We start from the raw sequence: 19294 nt of genomic DNA on the forward strand, positions 1-19294 counted from the left end.
AATATATTAACACAAACTTTCTTAATTGCTTCCTGAATACCTGATTCATGCAAGATTGCGTTGTCTCAATTTTTGAACTTCCAAATATTTGACAACCCCTACAAAGTTTTACTCAAAATTTGACGTTTTATGAGGCAAAAAACTCATATTTGTTAATGTCAAATCATGCGTGGGTGTTTTTGTCATCATTGTCCAAGTTTCAGTTGATTTTTGCCTTCATTTTTCTAGCTTTCTGTGCAATTTCGGGTTTCAGGTCAGTCACTGCAAGTAGGAACTTTTTTGATGTCACTGCAAGTAGGAATTTTTTTGAAGTCATTACAAGTTAAAGTTACTTGCAGTAGGGTCTTAGAAACCCAATTACAAGTAAATTTGTTTTTATAATGTATTTGTGCACTTGCAGTCGGGTTCCTAAAACCCAATTACAAGTGAAGTTCGCTTTACAAGGACATGAAATAAAGTTGCTTGCAATTGGGATTTTGAAACCCGATTGCAAGTATGAAGGCATTTATTTTTCCCTTTCAAGTTGTGATTACTTGCAATCGGGCCTCCAAGACCCGATTGCAAGCCCTTGTTTTGCTTTTGCATTTTACTTGCAATTGGGTCTTGAAACCCTGATTGCAATCATGGTCTTCCTTCATGATTTTTCTCATTGCCTTTCACTTGCAATCGGTGTTTCAAAACCCGATTGCAAGCCCATATTGCATAAGCATTTTGAAGTGTATCCACTTGTAGTCGAGTCGTCGGGTCCTAAAGACCCGATTACAAGCTTATATTCACCTTGCAGCCTTGTTTCATTTCATACTTGCAGATTACCTTCCAAAACCCGATTGCAAGCTTATATCTACCTTGCAAACATGTTCACTTGCATTCGGATCTCCAAGACCCGATTGCAAGTATAAGTATCGGAGTTTTTCCATTTATGCCCCACCGTTTTCTCATTGCAAGCTCATCCCTGCCACTTATTTTTAGCCAATTGCAAGCTTATATCTATTGTGCAAACTCGCTTATTTGTAATCAAGCCTCCAAGACCCGATTGCAAGTATAAGATTCAACATCTCTTCCCCATTTTCTCCCTACATTGCATTGGTCATTTCCACCTTTTTAAGCTTATTGCTTTTCACTCGCATTCCACCTCCCAAGATCCAAAAGTCACCTTGTCTCCACATACTCTAATTCCCACATCTTTCCTTTGCAAGATCAATACTTGCAGTCGGGTCTTAGAGACTTGATTGCAAGGGGTTTTCAATGCATGTAAGGACAGAAAGCACAAGCCAAGCCAGTGCTGTCATATGTTGATGACATTAAATGGAAAAAGTATGCTGTCATATGCAGAGAGAGGGTCAAGATGGCATGAACCATGAAGCAGAAAATAGTGGCTAAGTCAAGTCCTATCTAAAATCAGGGATGATGGTTCTAGTCTCACCATTGGGAATATTTTCTTTCCTTTACCAAATGTGAAAGTCAATGCCATGATAAGAGAGAACTTGACAAATGAAGGATAATGCAGCAGAGGAATGCATTGTAGCAGCACTAGGTGACAAAAAGCAACGACTTTCATTATTATAGTGACCAATGAAGAATGCTCATTATCTTCAAGTTCAGCGGTTGATCTTCACAAGGTCGCTGTCATTACCATTCATGGACAATGATGCAAGTTGATGTTCTCGATCAAATACCTTCACCAATCGTGAATACTTCAAGTACTAGCATCTTGTAGTAGCATGAAGACCTCTTAGACGGAGGATGATGTAAATAAAGTCATGTCTCAGACACTTAGATTAGTTTCAATTATGCATTTGTAATTTAGTTTTGACAAATTACATGTAATGTCAAAAATTGTAATTGCAAGTAGCCACATTACTTGCATTCTTGTAACTTGTAATTACATGTAAACAAATTACAAGTTGGTTAGTAATAGAACTGTAATTTGAATAAGTCATAGTTAGTTAGTTAGTTGTGGAAAAAGTCCCATCTAGTTAGACTTCTCCCACATTTTGCTCTCAACCCCCCTCCTATATATACACGAGGGTGCTCTTTGTAATTTTTATCTTTTTAGCAAGCAAGAAAACTTTGCAGAAATTTACAATCATAGAGACTTTCAGACTTTGTGTTGAAGCCATACTTCTATGTCCATTGCGTTCTTGTGTCATAGTGGGATATTTCTTTGTATTTGCTTGAGATTGTAGTAAAGTTGTTAAGAAGAGCTGCACTTTGATTTCTTGCAGACTTTGTGCTGCAAATAGTAAGGGTTGAATTAGTTTAGTTAGGTGTTGAAAGTTGAGAAGAGTTGTAAGACTTTGTGCTTGTGGTTGTTCCCATTTGAAATAGTTCGAAGGTGCATCATATTTGCAGACTTTGTGCTGCCATATGCTGTATATTGTTCTTTTTTTATTATTCTGAAAAAGGTAGATAGGATAGTGGGAACTCAAGAATTTGTGTCGTGTTTCTATTTTCCCGTCCCGGGGGAAGTGACGAAGACTTTGGGCTTTCACGGAAACTTCATTTCTTTTTGTTTCTTTAAGCTACTGTATTTGTTGTTAAAACTGCTGTTTCTTTCCTAGGAAGAGGAAAGAATATCGTCTTTTCTGAAAAAGAGAAAAGGATGTTGTTTCACCCAATGTAGATTAGTGTTTAGTTAGTAATAGTAGAAAAGGGAGCCTTCCCTTAAATTAGGAGAGTTTTATACTCACGCTGTGGCTGATACCACAATTTTGCACATCTTTCCAGGTGCACAAAATTTTCAACCAACATAATGGAAAGTGGGTGGTGCATTAGTTAAACCGAAAGGCATCACCAAAAACTCAAAGCGTCCAAAGTGGCATCTGAAATCTATCTTCTCTATATCCTCTCCCATCCAAATTTGATGGTAGCTTGATCTCAAATCAATCTTAAAAAACCAACAAGCACTATGTAGCTCATCAATCAACTCATTAATCCTAGCAATGGGATACCTATTTTTATCATCTTTTTGTTTAGAGACCTATAATCAATGCACATCCATATTGTCCCATCCTTATTCTTTACCAAAACCACTGTTGAAGCAAAAGGGCTCTTGTTGGGTCTAATGCACCCCATCTCCAATAACTCTATAATAGCTTTCTCTATTTCATCTTTATGCCTTTTAGGATGTTTGTAATTTGTAGTAATCATTAGTTTGGCACCTTCCTCCAGCTCTATCAGACGCTCTATCCCTCTCTCTGGTGGCACTCCACGTGGAATACTCCCAAACACCTTGCTATGCTTTGATAGCAACTTTTGGATGTCAGGATGATAATTGTTTTTCTCTTGGTTTGCAATTGTAGGCATGATGAGACACTCTGCTGCCCACTCTACTTGATCATGTCTAATCAAACACTCTGTCCTCTTGAAGGATACAACTTTGTGACCCCCATGTGATAACCCTTTGAGCACTATCCTCTTCCCATTTGATTCAAACTTCATCTCCATTTTTTGCAAATTGAAGGAGAAATCCACAAGAGATAGCATTTAGTGCATCCCTAAAACCACATCACTATCTCTTATATTCATCACATAAAACTCTTCCTTCAACTCATAATATCCTAACTGTATGCTTTTATTGTTAATCTTTCGAGTACAAGAGATCTTGTACCCATTAGCTACCATCACCCTGAAGCCCTCATGTTTTTCAGTTTGAAGTCCTCTCCTAGCCACAAAGCCCTCATCAACGAAATAATGAGTGGCACTTGTATCAATAAGCGTTATTATTTTCTACCCCTATTGCACACCTCTAACCTTGAATGTTACTCTTTTTGGACACTAGAGAGTTGGGTGACTGTACCGCCACTTCTTTGCTCTTCTTCTGATGGGCTTTCCTCTTCACTGCTCTTTGAATCAGATTGCTGATCTGATTTTTCTGACGTTGATTCTTTCGCTGAAAAGTACTCTAATTGTTTTGCTTTAGATTTTACACTGCATTTGTGAGATGGGTCCCAAGACTCCCTACATTGAAAGCATAGTTTCTTCCTTTGAAGATCATTCAACTACTCATTGTCCAACCTGTTAGATTCATTTCGTGACTAATTTGATTCCTTTTGAAAATGTTTCTTATCCTTATCCTTCTTGCGAGGGAATCCCTTAGACTAAAACTTGCTCCTAAAAGTAGAAGCCTCCATGTCTCTAGCCTTTTTGATGGCTTCCTATGAAGTAGGTGGATTGAGTGCCTCAATCCAACCTCTCAAGGGGTTTCTAAAGCCATCCATGAAAAGAACCATAAGCCTCATCTCTAAAATATTTGTGACCAACTCTCAAAGTCTTTGAAAATCATTCACACATGCATCTACTGAACCCACTATTTCAGCTGAGCTAATTCCTTGAAGTGAATTTTACAACACAAGATTGCAAGATCAAACAACAAATTAGAATACCTTCCACAAAAGAAAGTAGCAAGAAACATATGCCATATTCCTCAAAAGCAAAGATTACAGGATGAAATTACAATGCATAATGATGTGCTTATATAGAGAGCACAAAGATGCCCTAAACTAAATTTAGGAGAACTAAGAAAAAGAATGAGGAGCTCAATAAAGCTCAACTACAATTAAACTAGAGTGAAGCTATTATTAGCCTAATTAAATAAAAGCTAAAGAGCACCTAAGTTTAGCTTAAGTGAAGAAGTAATAAAGAACCTAATTAATAAATAATTAGATAAATGTCCTAATTACTCCAACACCCCCCCTTAAGATTAACTTAGGGATAAGCTAAAGAGCTAATGATGAATGCAAAATGCATGTATGAGTGAGTCCCGAAAAGTAGGGCTGATTAGATACTCATGTACAAACCAATGCAAAGCAATGCAACTCTCACAACCGGAGAAAAATCTAGTGGGAGAAAATTCCTCTCCAAAAGAGAGAAAAATACAATAACTGTACCAGAGAAAGAAGGAAAGGAGGAGGACTCAATGTGACCCTCCAAGGATTGCTTCTGTCACAATACAACGAATATACCCCCCATAAGAGAGAAAATGAGGATCTTGTGCCAATAATGAATGCTTGAAGACAAAACATGATCCACTGCTTACAAACAACATTTCTCCCCTATGGAAGAAACCAATCCACTAGAGATATGAAAAGACACTCCCATAAACATGAAGATGTAGGAATCCAAATCTAGATATATGGAGATGTCTCTGAAAACTGCTCATGTGTTGCCAAGTCCTTGGATGATGAAGATGCCACAAACCGATTAGGTACATGCCCAATCACAATAGAAGGTGACAAATTAGGACTCTACAAAATGTGATGAAGAACAAGCCCCATGGGTGATGAAGATGGGTTGACAACACTGATGAGGCTGTCAACAAAGATGAAAAGATCAAGCAAAGGTTATATGCTCTATAACAACCAATGAATTCTGTATTAGTGCACAATTGATTGGTTGGAGATACACTTACAATGATGAATGAATCCTTATTAAAAGATGAATAAAACCTTAGCTGCAAACCCTAAAGGCTAGATTAAATTAGCATGCACCAAGTGTCACAATCATAATGAATGAGACAACTTAAATTATTATTATTCCAATTTAATAAAATGAAAAAGCACCTAAGTTTAGCTTAAGTGAAAAAGTAATAAAGGACCCAATTAATAAATAATTAGATAAATGGCCTAATTACTCCAACAAGTCTTTCTTGTCAAATCTCTCAATAAGCCTCTTTGTGAACTAAGCATAAGAGATGATCTGATCATGCCCCATAGTGATCATCCCATGGTGCCACCACTTGTGTGCAATACCATCCAGGTGTGTTACTGCATACTTGATTGCTTCTTCTTTTGGCATTGGATTGAGCTGAAATGAGTATCTACTTTCTACACCCAAGCTCTACCTAAAGTCTTTCTTGAGCCATCATAGTAGGGAAGGGTTAGTTTCCCAACATTCTTTTGCAAGTCATATTTATTTGTTCTTTCTCCAACACAGGGTCTATGCTTCATTTTGAGGTCAATGTAGTCCCTTAGTGATATAGCAGCCTGATAATCTAGACCTCCATTTGTCCAATGATACATAGATTGATTTTACAAATCCGTAACTTGGGGTTCATTATCAGCCAGTGGTTGAAACCTAGTTGGGAAAATTGGCATAAGGGGCTTGGAATTAACTGTTCTTACCTGCTGATTTGCATTTTTGTTATTAATTGAGTTATCCCCTTGTCCATTGTTACTACCTTGTTGTCCATTATTTGCACCTACATTGCTGTTGTTTTTGTTCACCCCCATTTGACGAGCCATCAAGTCAATTAGATGTCCAAGACATTGATTGTTTCTTGTTCTCTTTGTTTTGCAGCTTTAGCCCTCTAAGAAGAGTGTCTAGCATGCTCAAGAATCGTTCTCCATCTGGATCCCTATCACCTATATTGGTTGTTCTCTATTCTTCTAGTGCTCTTTGTTGTTTAGTTGCCAAATTACTATTAGACTTGTTCCTGGGAATGTTGAAGTGATATGTGAAAGGTGGTTGCTCTCTAACCTTGACACATCATTGTTGTATCATTCTGAACCCTTCAGGATGGTAGGACATATTGCTCTGATACCACTATAACATACACCCTTATATTTTTGTTTTGTTTTCTGTTTTGAAGTATTTTATAGAAGAAGATAGAGATGTAGAATTTGTGAATCACAATAGATAGATATTGCAATAATAATGAACAAAAATAGCTCCACAAATACAATATTTTGAAATAACCACAATTAGCAATAAATTGGAAGACTAATATATCATTGAAATATCATTACAATGCATTATCAAACATACCTTTTTTCTGCAAATGTAAAAAAAGTTCAATGTTGTGAATACCGAGTAAACTAGCACCCAAATATGGAGTCCAAAATAGTGAAATACAGCTCTAGATATTACAATATTGAACAGAAAACACAAAAAGCCCTAGACACCTCAATAATGGCCTCCAAAATCCCTCAAGTACCAAAGCGCCTAGCTATGAAAATGCACATGCCAATCCCAAGACAATATGGCCAGCAAGGAGGAAAGTATGACTAGCCTGGAGGTTGTAATCAACTCTTACAACTACTGCAAACTTTCTTAATCAGCTCCAAACAATCTCCTTTCAATTTTCTGTTAGTTCTATGTGAATCGAACTGAAGATATTAAACCAACAATGAAGCCCAACTGTGATCTTTGAATGAAATCACCATTAATCTTCTAGATTGGATCTTTGACCAACGTAGAAGATGTTTACTTGCAAGGGTTTTCGTCCTCACAAAGCCACATTATGAACAAGTTCAACCAGCAAATGTATTCTCCAAAATATCAAACTAGGCATATATTAAAAAGAGCTCTAAACACTGACTTACATAGCTCTCTAGTTCCCATGCCCATCTAGAGGAGCTTTTTAATTTTATTTAAAATTCTTATGTCTCCCATAAAGTGGCACATATTCCAACATAGTCTTTTATTTAATATTTGCACCCATATAGTCAATAATTAAATAATGAATTAACGATAAAGTTAAATATTTAATTTAATTATGTAAATTAAATACACTGGACCATCTTAAAACCCAAGTTATAAACATTCAATGCATCCACTGACATATATACAAATAGAAATATTGACAACTGGCTAAGTTGGTGCTTGGGCTGACTCACTAAAAATAGTATGGGAAAACTGTCCAAAACCATTCCAAAAAAGGGCGTTATGCAATCTCAACTACCTGAGCTCAAAGAAACACCTATCACTGCCAAAAGCTGGATCGAACTGTCATCAAGAGTCCCCTAACCTTAACTCATTAGCCTATGGGAACCTATGAATAGGCTATCATCATGCTAAAATGCTTAGGAAGGGGATATTACAAAAGACGCTATTTCATGTTGTTGTAGTTAGAACTGACATATGTAGTTTAATGTGTATGAAATTTATCAAACACTTCTGCACTATTGTTGAGGTGTGGGGGCCCACAAAAAGAAATTAAAAAACTATTTTTTAAAAGTATTTGTGTGTTTTTTTTAAAAATGTGCTAGGAAAAGTGGGATGGCCGGCAGTCCTTGAGGACATTTGTGACGTCCCTCGACCATTTGAGGATGACTGGATGTCCCCTCTAAGAATCACTGCTGTCCCTGCATTTTCGGGGTGTTTCTTTTATTTTCCAGATTTTTGGGGATGGCTAGGGGATGTTCCCAATCCGTCCCCTTACCCCTAGGATGTCTTGGAAATGGGGACACATCCTTGGGTGACACTGAAGAAATCAGAAAATAGTAAAAAATGGTTAGGGTTTGTAGCTAAAAAATAAAAGAAATAGCTAGGTCTTGTTCATAAAAAGAGATCAAAACCAAAAGAATCCATAATAAAACTAGAAAATGAGGTAAAAACGATTTCTCATTATTTTCCCACGTTTCTTTCTTGTTCCATGAATCTAAAATGAAAAATATAAACAAATGTAGAAGACAACAAAATTTTTAAAAAAGGGAAAGAAATGATTCAAAATAGGAAAATACCTCTCGAGATTTTCTTGAATTTGACAGTGGGCTGCTTCAAATCAATGGCGGTCTCATCAAAGTATACCAAATCAATGTTTCCTACTCAAGTTATCTGTTTGTTTTGCTTCAACGGCTTGTGATTTTAGCTCCAATATGCTTTTTTCTCGTCTTTGTTCTTGCAAATAAAATGAATGTGTTTTGAGAATGTTAGAGGTCATTTTAGAGTGTTAGGTTTGATTGTTTCTTTTTTTGTTTCTAATTTTTATGTTTGACTTATACAATTCAGTATTATGAAGGGACTTTTTGGGTTTAGCAAATCTGATTGACTTGGTGAGCTTAATCATATTCACCAAGTTCCTCAATCACAAAGTTACGACCACCTTAGGACTCTTGGTGAGTCTTGTAATTGTGGAGAATACCATCATCCTTACCAATTAAGCTCATCTCCTTTGATATTTTTATAAAATCATCGAAGGGGTTGTAGCCCAATTGGTGAAGGTGATGATGTGTCATGCCATCCACCAAGGTACAAATCCTTGGGAAACTTTTATGGAATGGATCTTCCTTCTTGTGGCAACTTAGCTAAAGGAGGTTTTGATATAGGTGCACACATACACCACATGTTGTAAATGGCTACTTAAGGGTAAAGAGGCTGATATCTATGTAGCTCATTTGTATCCATCAAAATAAAAAAAAAGATCCATTTTATTGTGTATTCTAATTAATACCTTCACACAAGCTGGGGTTTAGAGTGCTTGATTACATTTCTAATTTGTGTAAGTTGGATTCACCAGTATACCTATGGGTGTGGGGGAAAATTGCATTAGCACACACAAATTGTGCTTTTTAAGTGGTTCATTTCTAGGATTTACGTGCACACAACTACTACTTTGCAAAGGAGTTATATTTTAGCAATCTAAAGGAGTTGCCTCTAAATTAATTTTTCTTGATATTGAGTGATTAAGATACGATCAAATTAGGCCTTTCGAGATGAAATAAGAATGAGATATTGTGAATCAGCAATGTTACTATGATGTAGGGGCACAAGGTGTGGGTGTGTCCAAACAATTTTGAAGTTCAGTTTTTTAAAAACTGCAAAATCTGAGTTTCATTAATGATAATTGCTTATCACGATGACAAAATACATCCCATAATCATTGAAAAGCCCAAAAATTTGAGAGTTGTTGTAATTAAGTTCTGTTACCTTTTGTCAAGGCTTATGGCTGGTTCTGAGTTTGGTTCGTACCCAATCTAGAGTTGGAACTAGTACATGAGAAGATTCAGCCACGGTGTGGTCCAACTATGGTTTTGTCCATAATGAACTTGGGTTGAATTGAACAAAACCCAAAAGAATCTAGAGTGAGCCTACCCAAAAAAAATGTCTTTTCTTTTAGATTTATTTTTTAGTTTTTGATCATTTTAAATATTGATTTTACCTCTGTCAATGACTTGAGTGTAGACACCAGATTTAGGTGCACTGTGTGTAGATGAATTGGCAGCTGTTGGTTTGTCCCATATAGTTTCAAGCTCATGGAAGACTCACACATCAACAAATCCTTGGATACCTATGTTACCCTGAGTTTCCAGGACGGGGACGGCAAGGGACGGGGGTACGCATTTCTGGGACGGTGATTTTTTTTGCCAATTTTGGGGACGGCAAGGGACGGGGGTACGCATTTCTGGGACGGTGATTTTTGCCAATTTTGGGGACGGCTAGGAGATGGCAAATGGGACGGCTATATAAAAATAGGAAAAATTAAAATATATAGGGAAATTTAAAATATTCATATGAAAACATGGATAAAGCATGCACATATACATAATAGAATGTAATGTCCCCGTTTTTGGCCTAGAATTGTTTGTGTTTGATTTTTGGAGAAATAAGGGAAAATTATTTAATTTAATATTATATAAGTTGTCTCATTATATTTATTTAAAAACATACGTGAGATGATTTTATATTTTATTAAATTAATAAAGTGACTAAGTACAAAATAAAATAATTAATAAGTCACTTATGAAAAAATATTAAAATATTATTTTATTAAAAAGAGAAGCTTTTAGAAGCTGACCGATCCATGTGAGGAAAAGGTTAAATGGGGATGTGGCTCATTGTTTTGGCATTGGTGATTTGACATTTTCTCTTGCATTGTGGTTGTGGAGCCTAGGGTTTCTGCAGATTTGGTCATAGGGAACAATACCTCCCTTTTGATCTGCATAAATGAGGGGGTGAGAGATCCTCTGAAGGGTTGCCTTGAGAGTGAGGGACATTCAGTCCTTCATACTGAGCTAATTGAGGTTTGATATCAGTTTTCATGGTGAATGATTTTTGGTGAAGACTTCAGCTCTTTGGTGAATGAACAGTGATGATCCTGCCTACACATTGAGAGAGGCTAGGCGATTTTCTTGGAGCATATTGGAGGTGATTTTGAAGAGAGTTGCAGGCTTTTCAGATCTGAGACAAATTCGATCAGTCCTTCCATGTCCCACGATTTTCATCATAACTCCTAGTTCATGCATCAATTTCATCTCTGGTTTGGAGCGCCCTCTTTGGTTAAGGTCAACGATGGTATTTGATGATTGAAAGGAGTTGAATCTGCTCGTATTTATTTGTTATTCTCATTTACCTCAGAACAGGGGCGATTTCGGTGAATGGGCCGATTTGGCATAAGGAGTGCATAAGGCATCTTGATATTGCTTGCTTCTTCACTTCTACACCTAGGCGATATATCCAGGTTCTTCTTGGCACTATTTACAATAAGTTTCAGTTATGTATGTGTGAATTCATGGCTGTCATTTCTACTCAGACACTGAAAATTATCATTGTTTAGCCAAAAGTCTTTGGCCCTTATCTAGACATTGTAATAAGTCTATCGCCTTTTAATAAAGGAAGATATAAGGTTGCTTTAGTCTATGTGTTGTTACATGATTGCATGCCAACTATTTGTCATAATTACAGTCTGTTGTAATCACATATTTCTGCATATCTATTCATGCTTTTTCATCAAAACCTAAAAATACAAGTTGCATTATCATCCTTGATTATTGTCCCATTTGTTTGCAAGTCATCCGCATTAGAAAACCAATTTTCCTAGAGTCAAAATTAGTCTGAAGTGTTGCAGAAATCAGAACAGCATAACACACAAGTGGTCTACAAATCTGCATAACACGCAGGTTATAGAGTTAGGAACTTTGAACAACAAAGTAATCAGTACATTGTTTGACAATATCCCTTGGATATCTTAGTTAATAACAACAAGGATATTACATAGAACCTTAAAATATAAGAACTAGCAAAGTTCTTATGCCAAATTTGTGTTAAATTGAGAGTCAAAGTCAAATTGCGTATAGAATTCATTGTCAAAATTCACTGTCAATGTGCAAAATTTATGGGGATGTCCCTTAGGAGTCCCCTGTCCCCGGGATGTCCCCGAGACGGGGATGCCTGAAAAAAAAACCGGGGACGCGTCCCTAGGTAATGTAGTTGGATACCCTTTTTCTTGCTTTCATATATTTAGTGTGCATCTAGAAAATAAGTTTTGTTCTTAGTTTTTGATGATATTGTTGATGGTTCACATTAGATCTGTATGCATACTCTTTAGCCATAATCATTTCTTAAACCTGTGTTTGGGGTTGATTAAGTTGGAAAAACCTTTGTATTTGGTCTAGCGAAGTACAGATGAAATGCATATGTTGATATTTTTTCACCTATGTTATGCGTTCACATGTTAAATTGAAAATCTAATATATTAATACAGAAAATGATATGCTTTTTTTTAATATTGGTATGTAGGTTTGTTTTTGGGCCCAAGACCTTGTTACAATCGAATTGCAGGGATACTGCTCAATTAGTGGGGATATGACTTACAACTAAAATTGTAGGGATATTGCTGGAACACACACCTGTGGAACTAAGATGTTAGTTAGGGGGATTCAAACTTGGGTCTCCATCACGAGAACCATATGGCCTTGTCATTTGAGCACAACCTTTTAAATAAACTAACATGCTTTTATATTTTATTATGTCTTGTTAATTAATTTTTATATTAATAATATTGAAGTTGAGGAAAAATCAACTCTACAGCTCCCAAAGATCCCCTGCATGCAAACCTGTCACAAAAAGAGAGAAGCAAAAAACCTATGGAGGCCAGAATTCAGAGATCCAGAAAAGAGGAGTCATATTGATTGTGCAACAAGAATGCAATTAAATAATTACAGTTGTTATGAAAATACAAAGAGAGAATCTTTATAAGAGGATACTCGAAACCCTAAAGGAGAAAACCCTAAAGAATTATAAGATTCTTAAGTTTAGCTTAAGCATGGAGTATAATAGTCTAATAATTAAATAAATAATTATTAGCTAATAAAAGATAATTCCAACACCCCCCCTTAAGATGAACTTAGGGAGTAGCTAAAAAACAACTAAGGACTAAAAAAACATGTAAAAAATGCAGGAAAGCAACAATGGGTCCCAACAACTAGGCCTGATGAGGTACCCAAGTACAATAAAATCTTTGTAAAGTGGAGAAAAAGGAGAAAACCCTGTGGGAACAAAACTCCTCTCCAAGAAGAGATGAAAGCTCAAGTGAAGGACTAAGAAGCCTCCAAGCAAGAGTGTTCTAGAAGATAGGAACAAAAAAGAAGAGAATGAAGAACACTACTGAAGCATGAAATAGTTGCAAACACTGTCGAAAAGTAACTGCTGATCTGAAGAACCTCCATTGAAATAGAACATGACTAGGTAGAGAAGATTGTAATCTGCATGAGTGCCCTCAAATGACACTACTCCAATCAGATGGCAAACAAAGGCAAACAACTGAACTCGAAGATACAGATGACATGAAACACCAAAGCTTGAAGAGTTGATCAATCAAACCAAGGAAGCATTAGAACAACAGGACAAACCTCCCCATAATGCTGAAAAGGGAGAGGGACAGGTAGACTGAAAAGAACGGCCAACAAGAACTGCATGACGAAGAACCAGGAACATCGAAGGTACAGAGAAAGTACATAGTGTCGTGGAAGAAACACTTACTTGACACACATCATGAGGCTAATGTCGTGGAAGGAACACTCACGTGACAAAGGTAGATGTCAAACAAAGGCAAACATTAACCCCCCCATGACACTTTATAAGTAGTGCATGTACAATAAGGCACAAGATGTTCAAGATCCCAAGTATACAATGCATGGTGGCACTTTATCTCAGTGCGTTTGCATAAATAAAATGCTACAAGGATCAGAAGAGACAAAAGATTGGAAACAGAAAGAACAGCGAAAGACGAGACATCCTACTCAAAGAAAGAGATCCCAGGACCTGGAACATCCAAAATATTCACCAGAGTGCTTAATAGCAAAAAACTAAATAAAATATACCTGGAGCAGAATCTAGAAAGAAAACTCATATGAATGGAAAGAACACTAAACAAGATTTCCAACAATATAAAGTTTTCGAAAAATGGAGTTCGGATGCTCAAGTTATATCTCTTGGAGTGTAAAAAAGAACCTCTGGCTTTGATAGCAAAAAAACACCACCAAAAAAGAAAAATAAAAAATTCAAACCTCCAGTTCTAGATAGAGCTCGGAAAGAGCTTTCCGACGATATAAGATTTGTCGAAAAACACCTTCGTATGCCCAAGATATGGCCAAAAAACTGAAGGTGCTTTGGATGGGCCTAGAAGGGGCTTGAAGGTTGCCTACATAGTGCTGACATCATCAGTCTATGAGCATAAATTTGACGGCCGTATGGCCGTCACTACCAAAAAAACAATCTACTTGGAAAAACTCGTCGAAAAAAAAATCCGGTGCTCGGCAAAAAATCCCAATCGCCGGAAAACAAAGGAGGGGGCCGGAAACAGGCCAACAGCTCCTAGGCGGTGTGGGAGTGGTACAGGGGTGGTGGCGGGGTTTCCGAGCGGCGGGACTCGGCAGGGCGGGCCAGCGCCAAGGCCGGATTTTCAAACAAAAGTAAAAATACTTTTTTTTGAAATACCTTAATCACAAAGGTTTCATTTTTTTTTTTTTTTGAAACAAAAAAAAAAAGCCTTTTTGGGGGGCCGGCGACCTATGCAGGTCCATACGGCCTGCAGCAGGCCGTGGTCCTCTGCTGTTGATTTTTCCTCAACTTCAATATGGTATCAGAGCGAGAGAAGCAAAAATGCTATGGAGGTCATAATTCAGAGATCCAAAAAACAAGAGTCATATTGATTGTGCAACAAGAATGCAATTCAATAATTACAGTTGTTATGAAAATACAAAGAGAGAATTCTTATAAGAGGATACTCGAAACCCTAAAGGAGAAAACCCTAAAGAATTATAAGATTCCTAAGTTTAGCTTAAGCATGGAGTATAATAGACTAATAATTAAATAAATAATTATTAGCTAATAAAAGATAACTCCAACAATTAACTTTATTTATAATTCTATAATTATATTAACTTTGTTAATATTGTACAAGGTTTATAAATATTTGTGTACATAAATTTTTTTATGATGTATATTGCTCCTAATATTCCTGCTTTTAGGTGTTCTATATATAATTGATGAACCCAAAACAAACCTGACCCCTAATCTGTTTTTGACTAAATCTGTAAACCAAACTTAAACAGGTCCCAGGTTTAGCAATTTAGGAGTTGAGAAACAGTCAAGCCCCTTTCTGTTGGCACAAAACTAATTCCTCTTTGTAGGACTTCTATTCCTTGATCAGATTTGAATGTTGGCTGCTAAAAGCTGAAAATGAATGAGTCTTTTTAAGTGTTTGGTTCTCCTTTATTTCTTTATTAGCTTAATTTTATCATAGGGGTTATAGCCCAATCGGTGAGTGTAATGGTGTGCCACAGCCACACCATCCCTTGAGGTATACATCCCCAGAGATACCTAATGCAGTGAGGGTTAGGTTTGATCCGTGCTCACTTTGATGGAATGGATCTTCCTAGTTATGGCAGGTTCACTGAAGGAGAGTTTTGATATTTACATGTGTACTCAGCATGTTGTAACCAGCTGCTTAAGGGTAGAGATGCCAATATCTAACTCAGTTGTATCCATTCAAAAAACAAAAAATCTTTTCATTGTGTATTTTAAATAATACTTTCAACTCAGCTGAGGTTCAGAGGTTTGTAACCTGGCTGTATCTGTTATCTAGCGTGTAAGTTTGATGCACCAGTGCACCTCTGGGTGTGGGAGACACCAGCTCCAGCACACACACAAATTGTATGTTTTAGGTGGGCCATTTTGAGCTAGGTGTGGTCCATTTCTAGGAGGTATGGGCACACACTTGCTACTTTGCAAATGAGTTATATTGTAGCTATCAAAAGGAGCTGCCTCTAAATTGATATGTCTAACGGTAACCACTAAGTGATTGTTATTGGTGTTCACTTCAAAATTTGAGTAGATAAACCAAATGACAGTTTTAAGCCAATAGAAAAAGCTGGGCACTGGGCATGATTAAAGAAGTTATGTAGTATGTATTTGAACTTTGAAGTGTTATGTCAATTAAATTAGGCCAACTGGATTTACAAGGCATCACAAGACTGTAGATAAATTGCACTGCATGCTTATTGGAACCTCTCTGAACTCTTTGGACTGTGGGTAATGGTTTGTAATACTACTTTAAGCAGTGCACCTAGTTTGAAGAAGAGTTCCTACATCTAGTCTAGAGAAATTGAGTCTGAATGACGAGACAAATGTTATCTTTCTTTACTTACTACCAAGATACTGAAGGGTATTCCTAATTTGCTTGCTTATCTGTGTCAGTCATTTTGAAGCAAACATATAGTCATAGATGTTGCTGTTGCAGGATCAAAGATGGGGGTGGTCAAAAAGCTTATCCAAAATCGTCATTTGTCATCAATTGCAGAGGCATGGTCAACTTCTGTCTTTTATCATTTGAAGTACCTTTTTGATTACAAAGATATAAATTCATCTTGTTTAGTTCTCAGTAATGGAAATAATTTGTTGTGATTACCATGAAGCCTGTTTTGAGAATAGTGCTTTTGATGCTGCAGGTGATGTTTGTACTGGGGATATTGTTTTATTCACACAGAAGGTTTATGAAAAGTATTGACATCATATCCATCACTGCTGAGTATTTTTAGTTTTTTTTTTTAATGTAGTAATTGTCACCATTTTAATAACATGATTTCTTGTTGCAAGTGCTTTCTGTTTTAACCATAGTACCTTGTGTTTTGTGGAATAGATATGATCTTGCATCAAGAGGTGGCGCACAAAATCCTATTGGTAGACGTACTATAGCAGGAAAAGTTGTGAAGGAAAGCTATGGTGCAGCCAAGCAGCAGCATACTTTTACTGTAAGCAGCGTCTCCACATTTTATACAAACAATATCAGTTCATTGCTATAATATAAAATTTTCCAGATTCTGAATCATGCATGATTCTCTATTGAGAAGGTTGAAATCCTATGGAGCATAGGTGTGAAGCCTTTGCCCCCACTTTATCCATTGCTTATCAAGGGACGCAACTTGTACCGTATGCGAACATATCGACAGGTGTCTATTAGGCATATTTAATGTCTTAATCATCCAGTTACATTTTATAGTTCTCCGTTTAGTGGTAATTATGAAGCAAACATAAGCTTTAATATTATTTTCTTGTATTTCTAGCCTTGGCCAAATGAAGCAGAGAGAGAAAAAGTTTTGGCAGAGAAACATGCAAGAGGTGCTGAAGCTAGAAGTGTAAGAACCGCTGCAAGGGTGAAGTATGGAAGTACAGGTTTGTCAACAATGACAAATTTCTTTTCCTTTATGTTTTTTTCATTTGAGGCATGCGGCAACATATGTTGTGGTAATTAATTAGTATCTTTGTGCGACGGTTTGTATGGTAGTTTTGATATGAAATTGGGATGTAACTGAATTTATTTATTGCCCTTGACAGGTCATAAACATTCTCAAAATTCTTGTAAGTTTGAATCACCTTCAAAGCGACGCAAAGTGGAGAAGTTGAACAACCACAGTACATCGCAGAAGTCTTCTTGGAAGGAGGCAGCATGTTCCAACACACAAAGGCCACTAAACCAAAAAGGTCGAGCCAAAAGCAATGAATGTCCAAGCTTTCTTGCTGCACCTGTGAGGAATGTAGCAGTCTCGGAGGCACGTGTAGCTGTCAACCATCAAGCTCAAAATATCAATGCTAGAAGGAATTCTTCTTTTACACCGAGATTTAGTCATGGATATAATCATTTCTATGCAAATGGTTTCCATAAACAACAAATGGATATTGCCTTTAGAAATCAGATTATGCATCACCATCCAACCAATCGAGAGGAACAGTCTCTGCACAAATTTCGTCCAACGGTGTCCTATCCATTCGATTCAAACATCAGAAGAGTAACAGTTGATCCCTATGTAAACTTATCATCGGCTGGGATGTCACAAAATCTAGTTAGAAGTGACCACTTTGTTCCCTCATTTCATCATGGGAATCCAAGGGAAGAATGGACACGTATATCTGGAATGATGCCCCCACCACAAGTTATTAGTAGACCAAATGTAATGGGGCAACAACAAATTCCTGCTGATGTGACAAAAATGTGGGTTCCTAAGAATAAACCTGCACGATCAGTTAATTGCTCCTTTTCTGGTTGTCGTGATCTGGCTGCCAAGGACTGCGTAAATTCTTCCTGTTCTCAGTGCTGTAGAAGAATTGGAAGAAGATGCAAACGGCATAATATGTCCTGAATTTTTTCAATTCAGTGTGTGAGGTTTGTTATAGTTGAAGCCACTTGAAACAAGAATTTGAGAATTGCTTTGGCAGAGCCACAAATATCACAACTATTTTGCCGCTCAAAATTTTAGCAAGTGTACATCCAGTTTATATTTGTCCTATATGATACAGATTTATCTGCTAATTTTTTTTCCTTATGACGTATTTGTCTAATCCATATTTCATTTGTAATATGGTATAGCAATCAATAGTATGATATGTGAAGCTAGAGTACTTATCTATTTTGTGTGTTAATGTATATGTGTTGGATACTCAGAAACAAGATTTATGAGATTCAAGTACGACACATAATACCAACCATAAATGATAATGGTTTTGTATGAAGACATCATCCATACACTTCTATCTCTTTGTTCTAACCGTTCATGCCTTATGTAGAAATCTCATACATCGTTTCTTTGTGTTGGATATTTGAAGTTGAGGCACCAAATACAATAACATTTGGCACACAACATAGATATCATGGCATGGAGAATCTATCTTATTTTCTTTCATCTCCATCCCCATCTTTTCTTCCATTATTCCTGCCTTCCCATGCAATATGAATATTCTCATCTATCACTTATTTGCGTCAGCATCAAGTCTGTACAGCAGGTCATGATTAGTTACTCTTTTATACTGCTACATTCAATGCTACCTTTTTCTTTGGAATTCTACTTTCTGGGGTAATTTCTTGAGATGATTGTAGTGCAATCATTATGGATTCATGCAATGAAACAATTTCTACCCCTCCTGGAAGCTGCAATTTCATGATTACGCTTCTCAAATGGATTGTGGCATTCCAAAGGTAGAATACATTTTTTTGATGAAAAGACCATTTACTAAGACCCAAGTAATAGTTTAGAGTCAGATCTTGATAAATTACGGGGGACATACGATAATCTCCTCAAGTCAGAATGGAAAAGCTGAGAACAACAATAACATGTGGCTCCAAAACACGGAAACAACACAATGAGAGCATGTCCCCACAACGGAAACAACTGTCAAGGCAGTATAACATAATAAAAAGGAAACCATGACAATTATGCCGCGCGGGCAACACTAGTGTTTCATGGGGCTGAGGGGGGATCTTGCGCATTGGGGTTATCCCACCCTTTGCTTGGCAAATTCT

The 19294-nt window shown here is 36.9% G+C and overlaps 1 protein-coding gene across 1 annotated transcript in view; it reads left to right on the forward strand.

The window, feature by feature from the left end:
* The window catches only part of LOC131039148 (uncharacterized), a 114391-nt gene extending 95987 nt beyond the window's left edge, over window positions 1–18404 (forward strand). Inside the window, exons 4-9 of the mRNA XM_057971818.2 lie at window positions 16241–16302; window positions 16449–16500; window positions 16640–16751; window positions 16851–16949; window positions 17064–17172; window positions 17335–18404. Of these exons, the coding sequence (XP_057827801.1) occupies window positions 16241–16302; window positions 16449–16500; window positions 16640–16751; window positions 16851–16949; window positions 17064–17172; window positions 17335–18137 (1237 nt within the window). The 3' untranslated portion in view covers window positions 18138–18404. The remainder of the gene's footprint in view (window positions 1–16240; window positions 16303–16448; window positions 16501–16639; window positions 16752–16850; window positions 16950–17063; window positions 17173–17334) is intronic.
* Window positions 18405–19294: the final 890 nt, after the last annotated feature.

This window comes from Cryptomeria japonica, chromosome 10 (genome assembly GCF_030272615.1).
Source record: "Cryptomeria japonica chromosome 10, Sugi_1.0, whole genome shotgun sequence".
Classification (NCBI taxonomy): domain Eukaryota; kingdom Viridiplantae; phylum Streptophyta; class Pinopsida; order Cupressales; family Cupressaceae; genus Cryptomeria; species Cryptomeria japonica.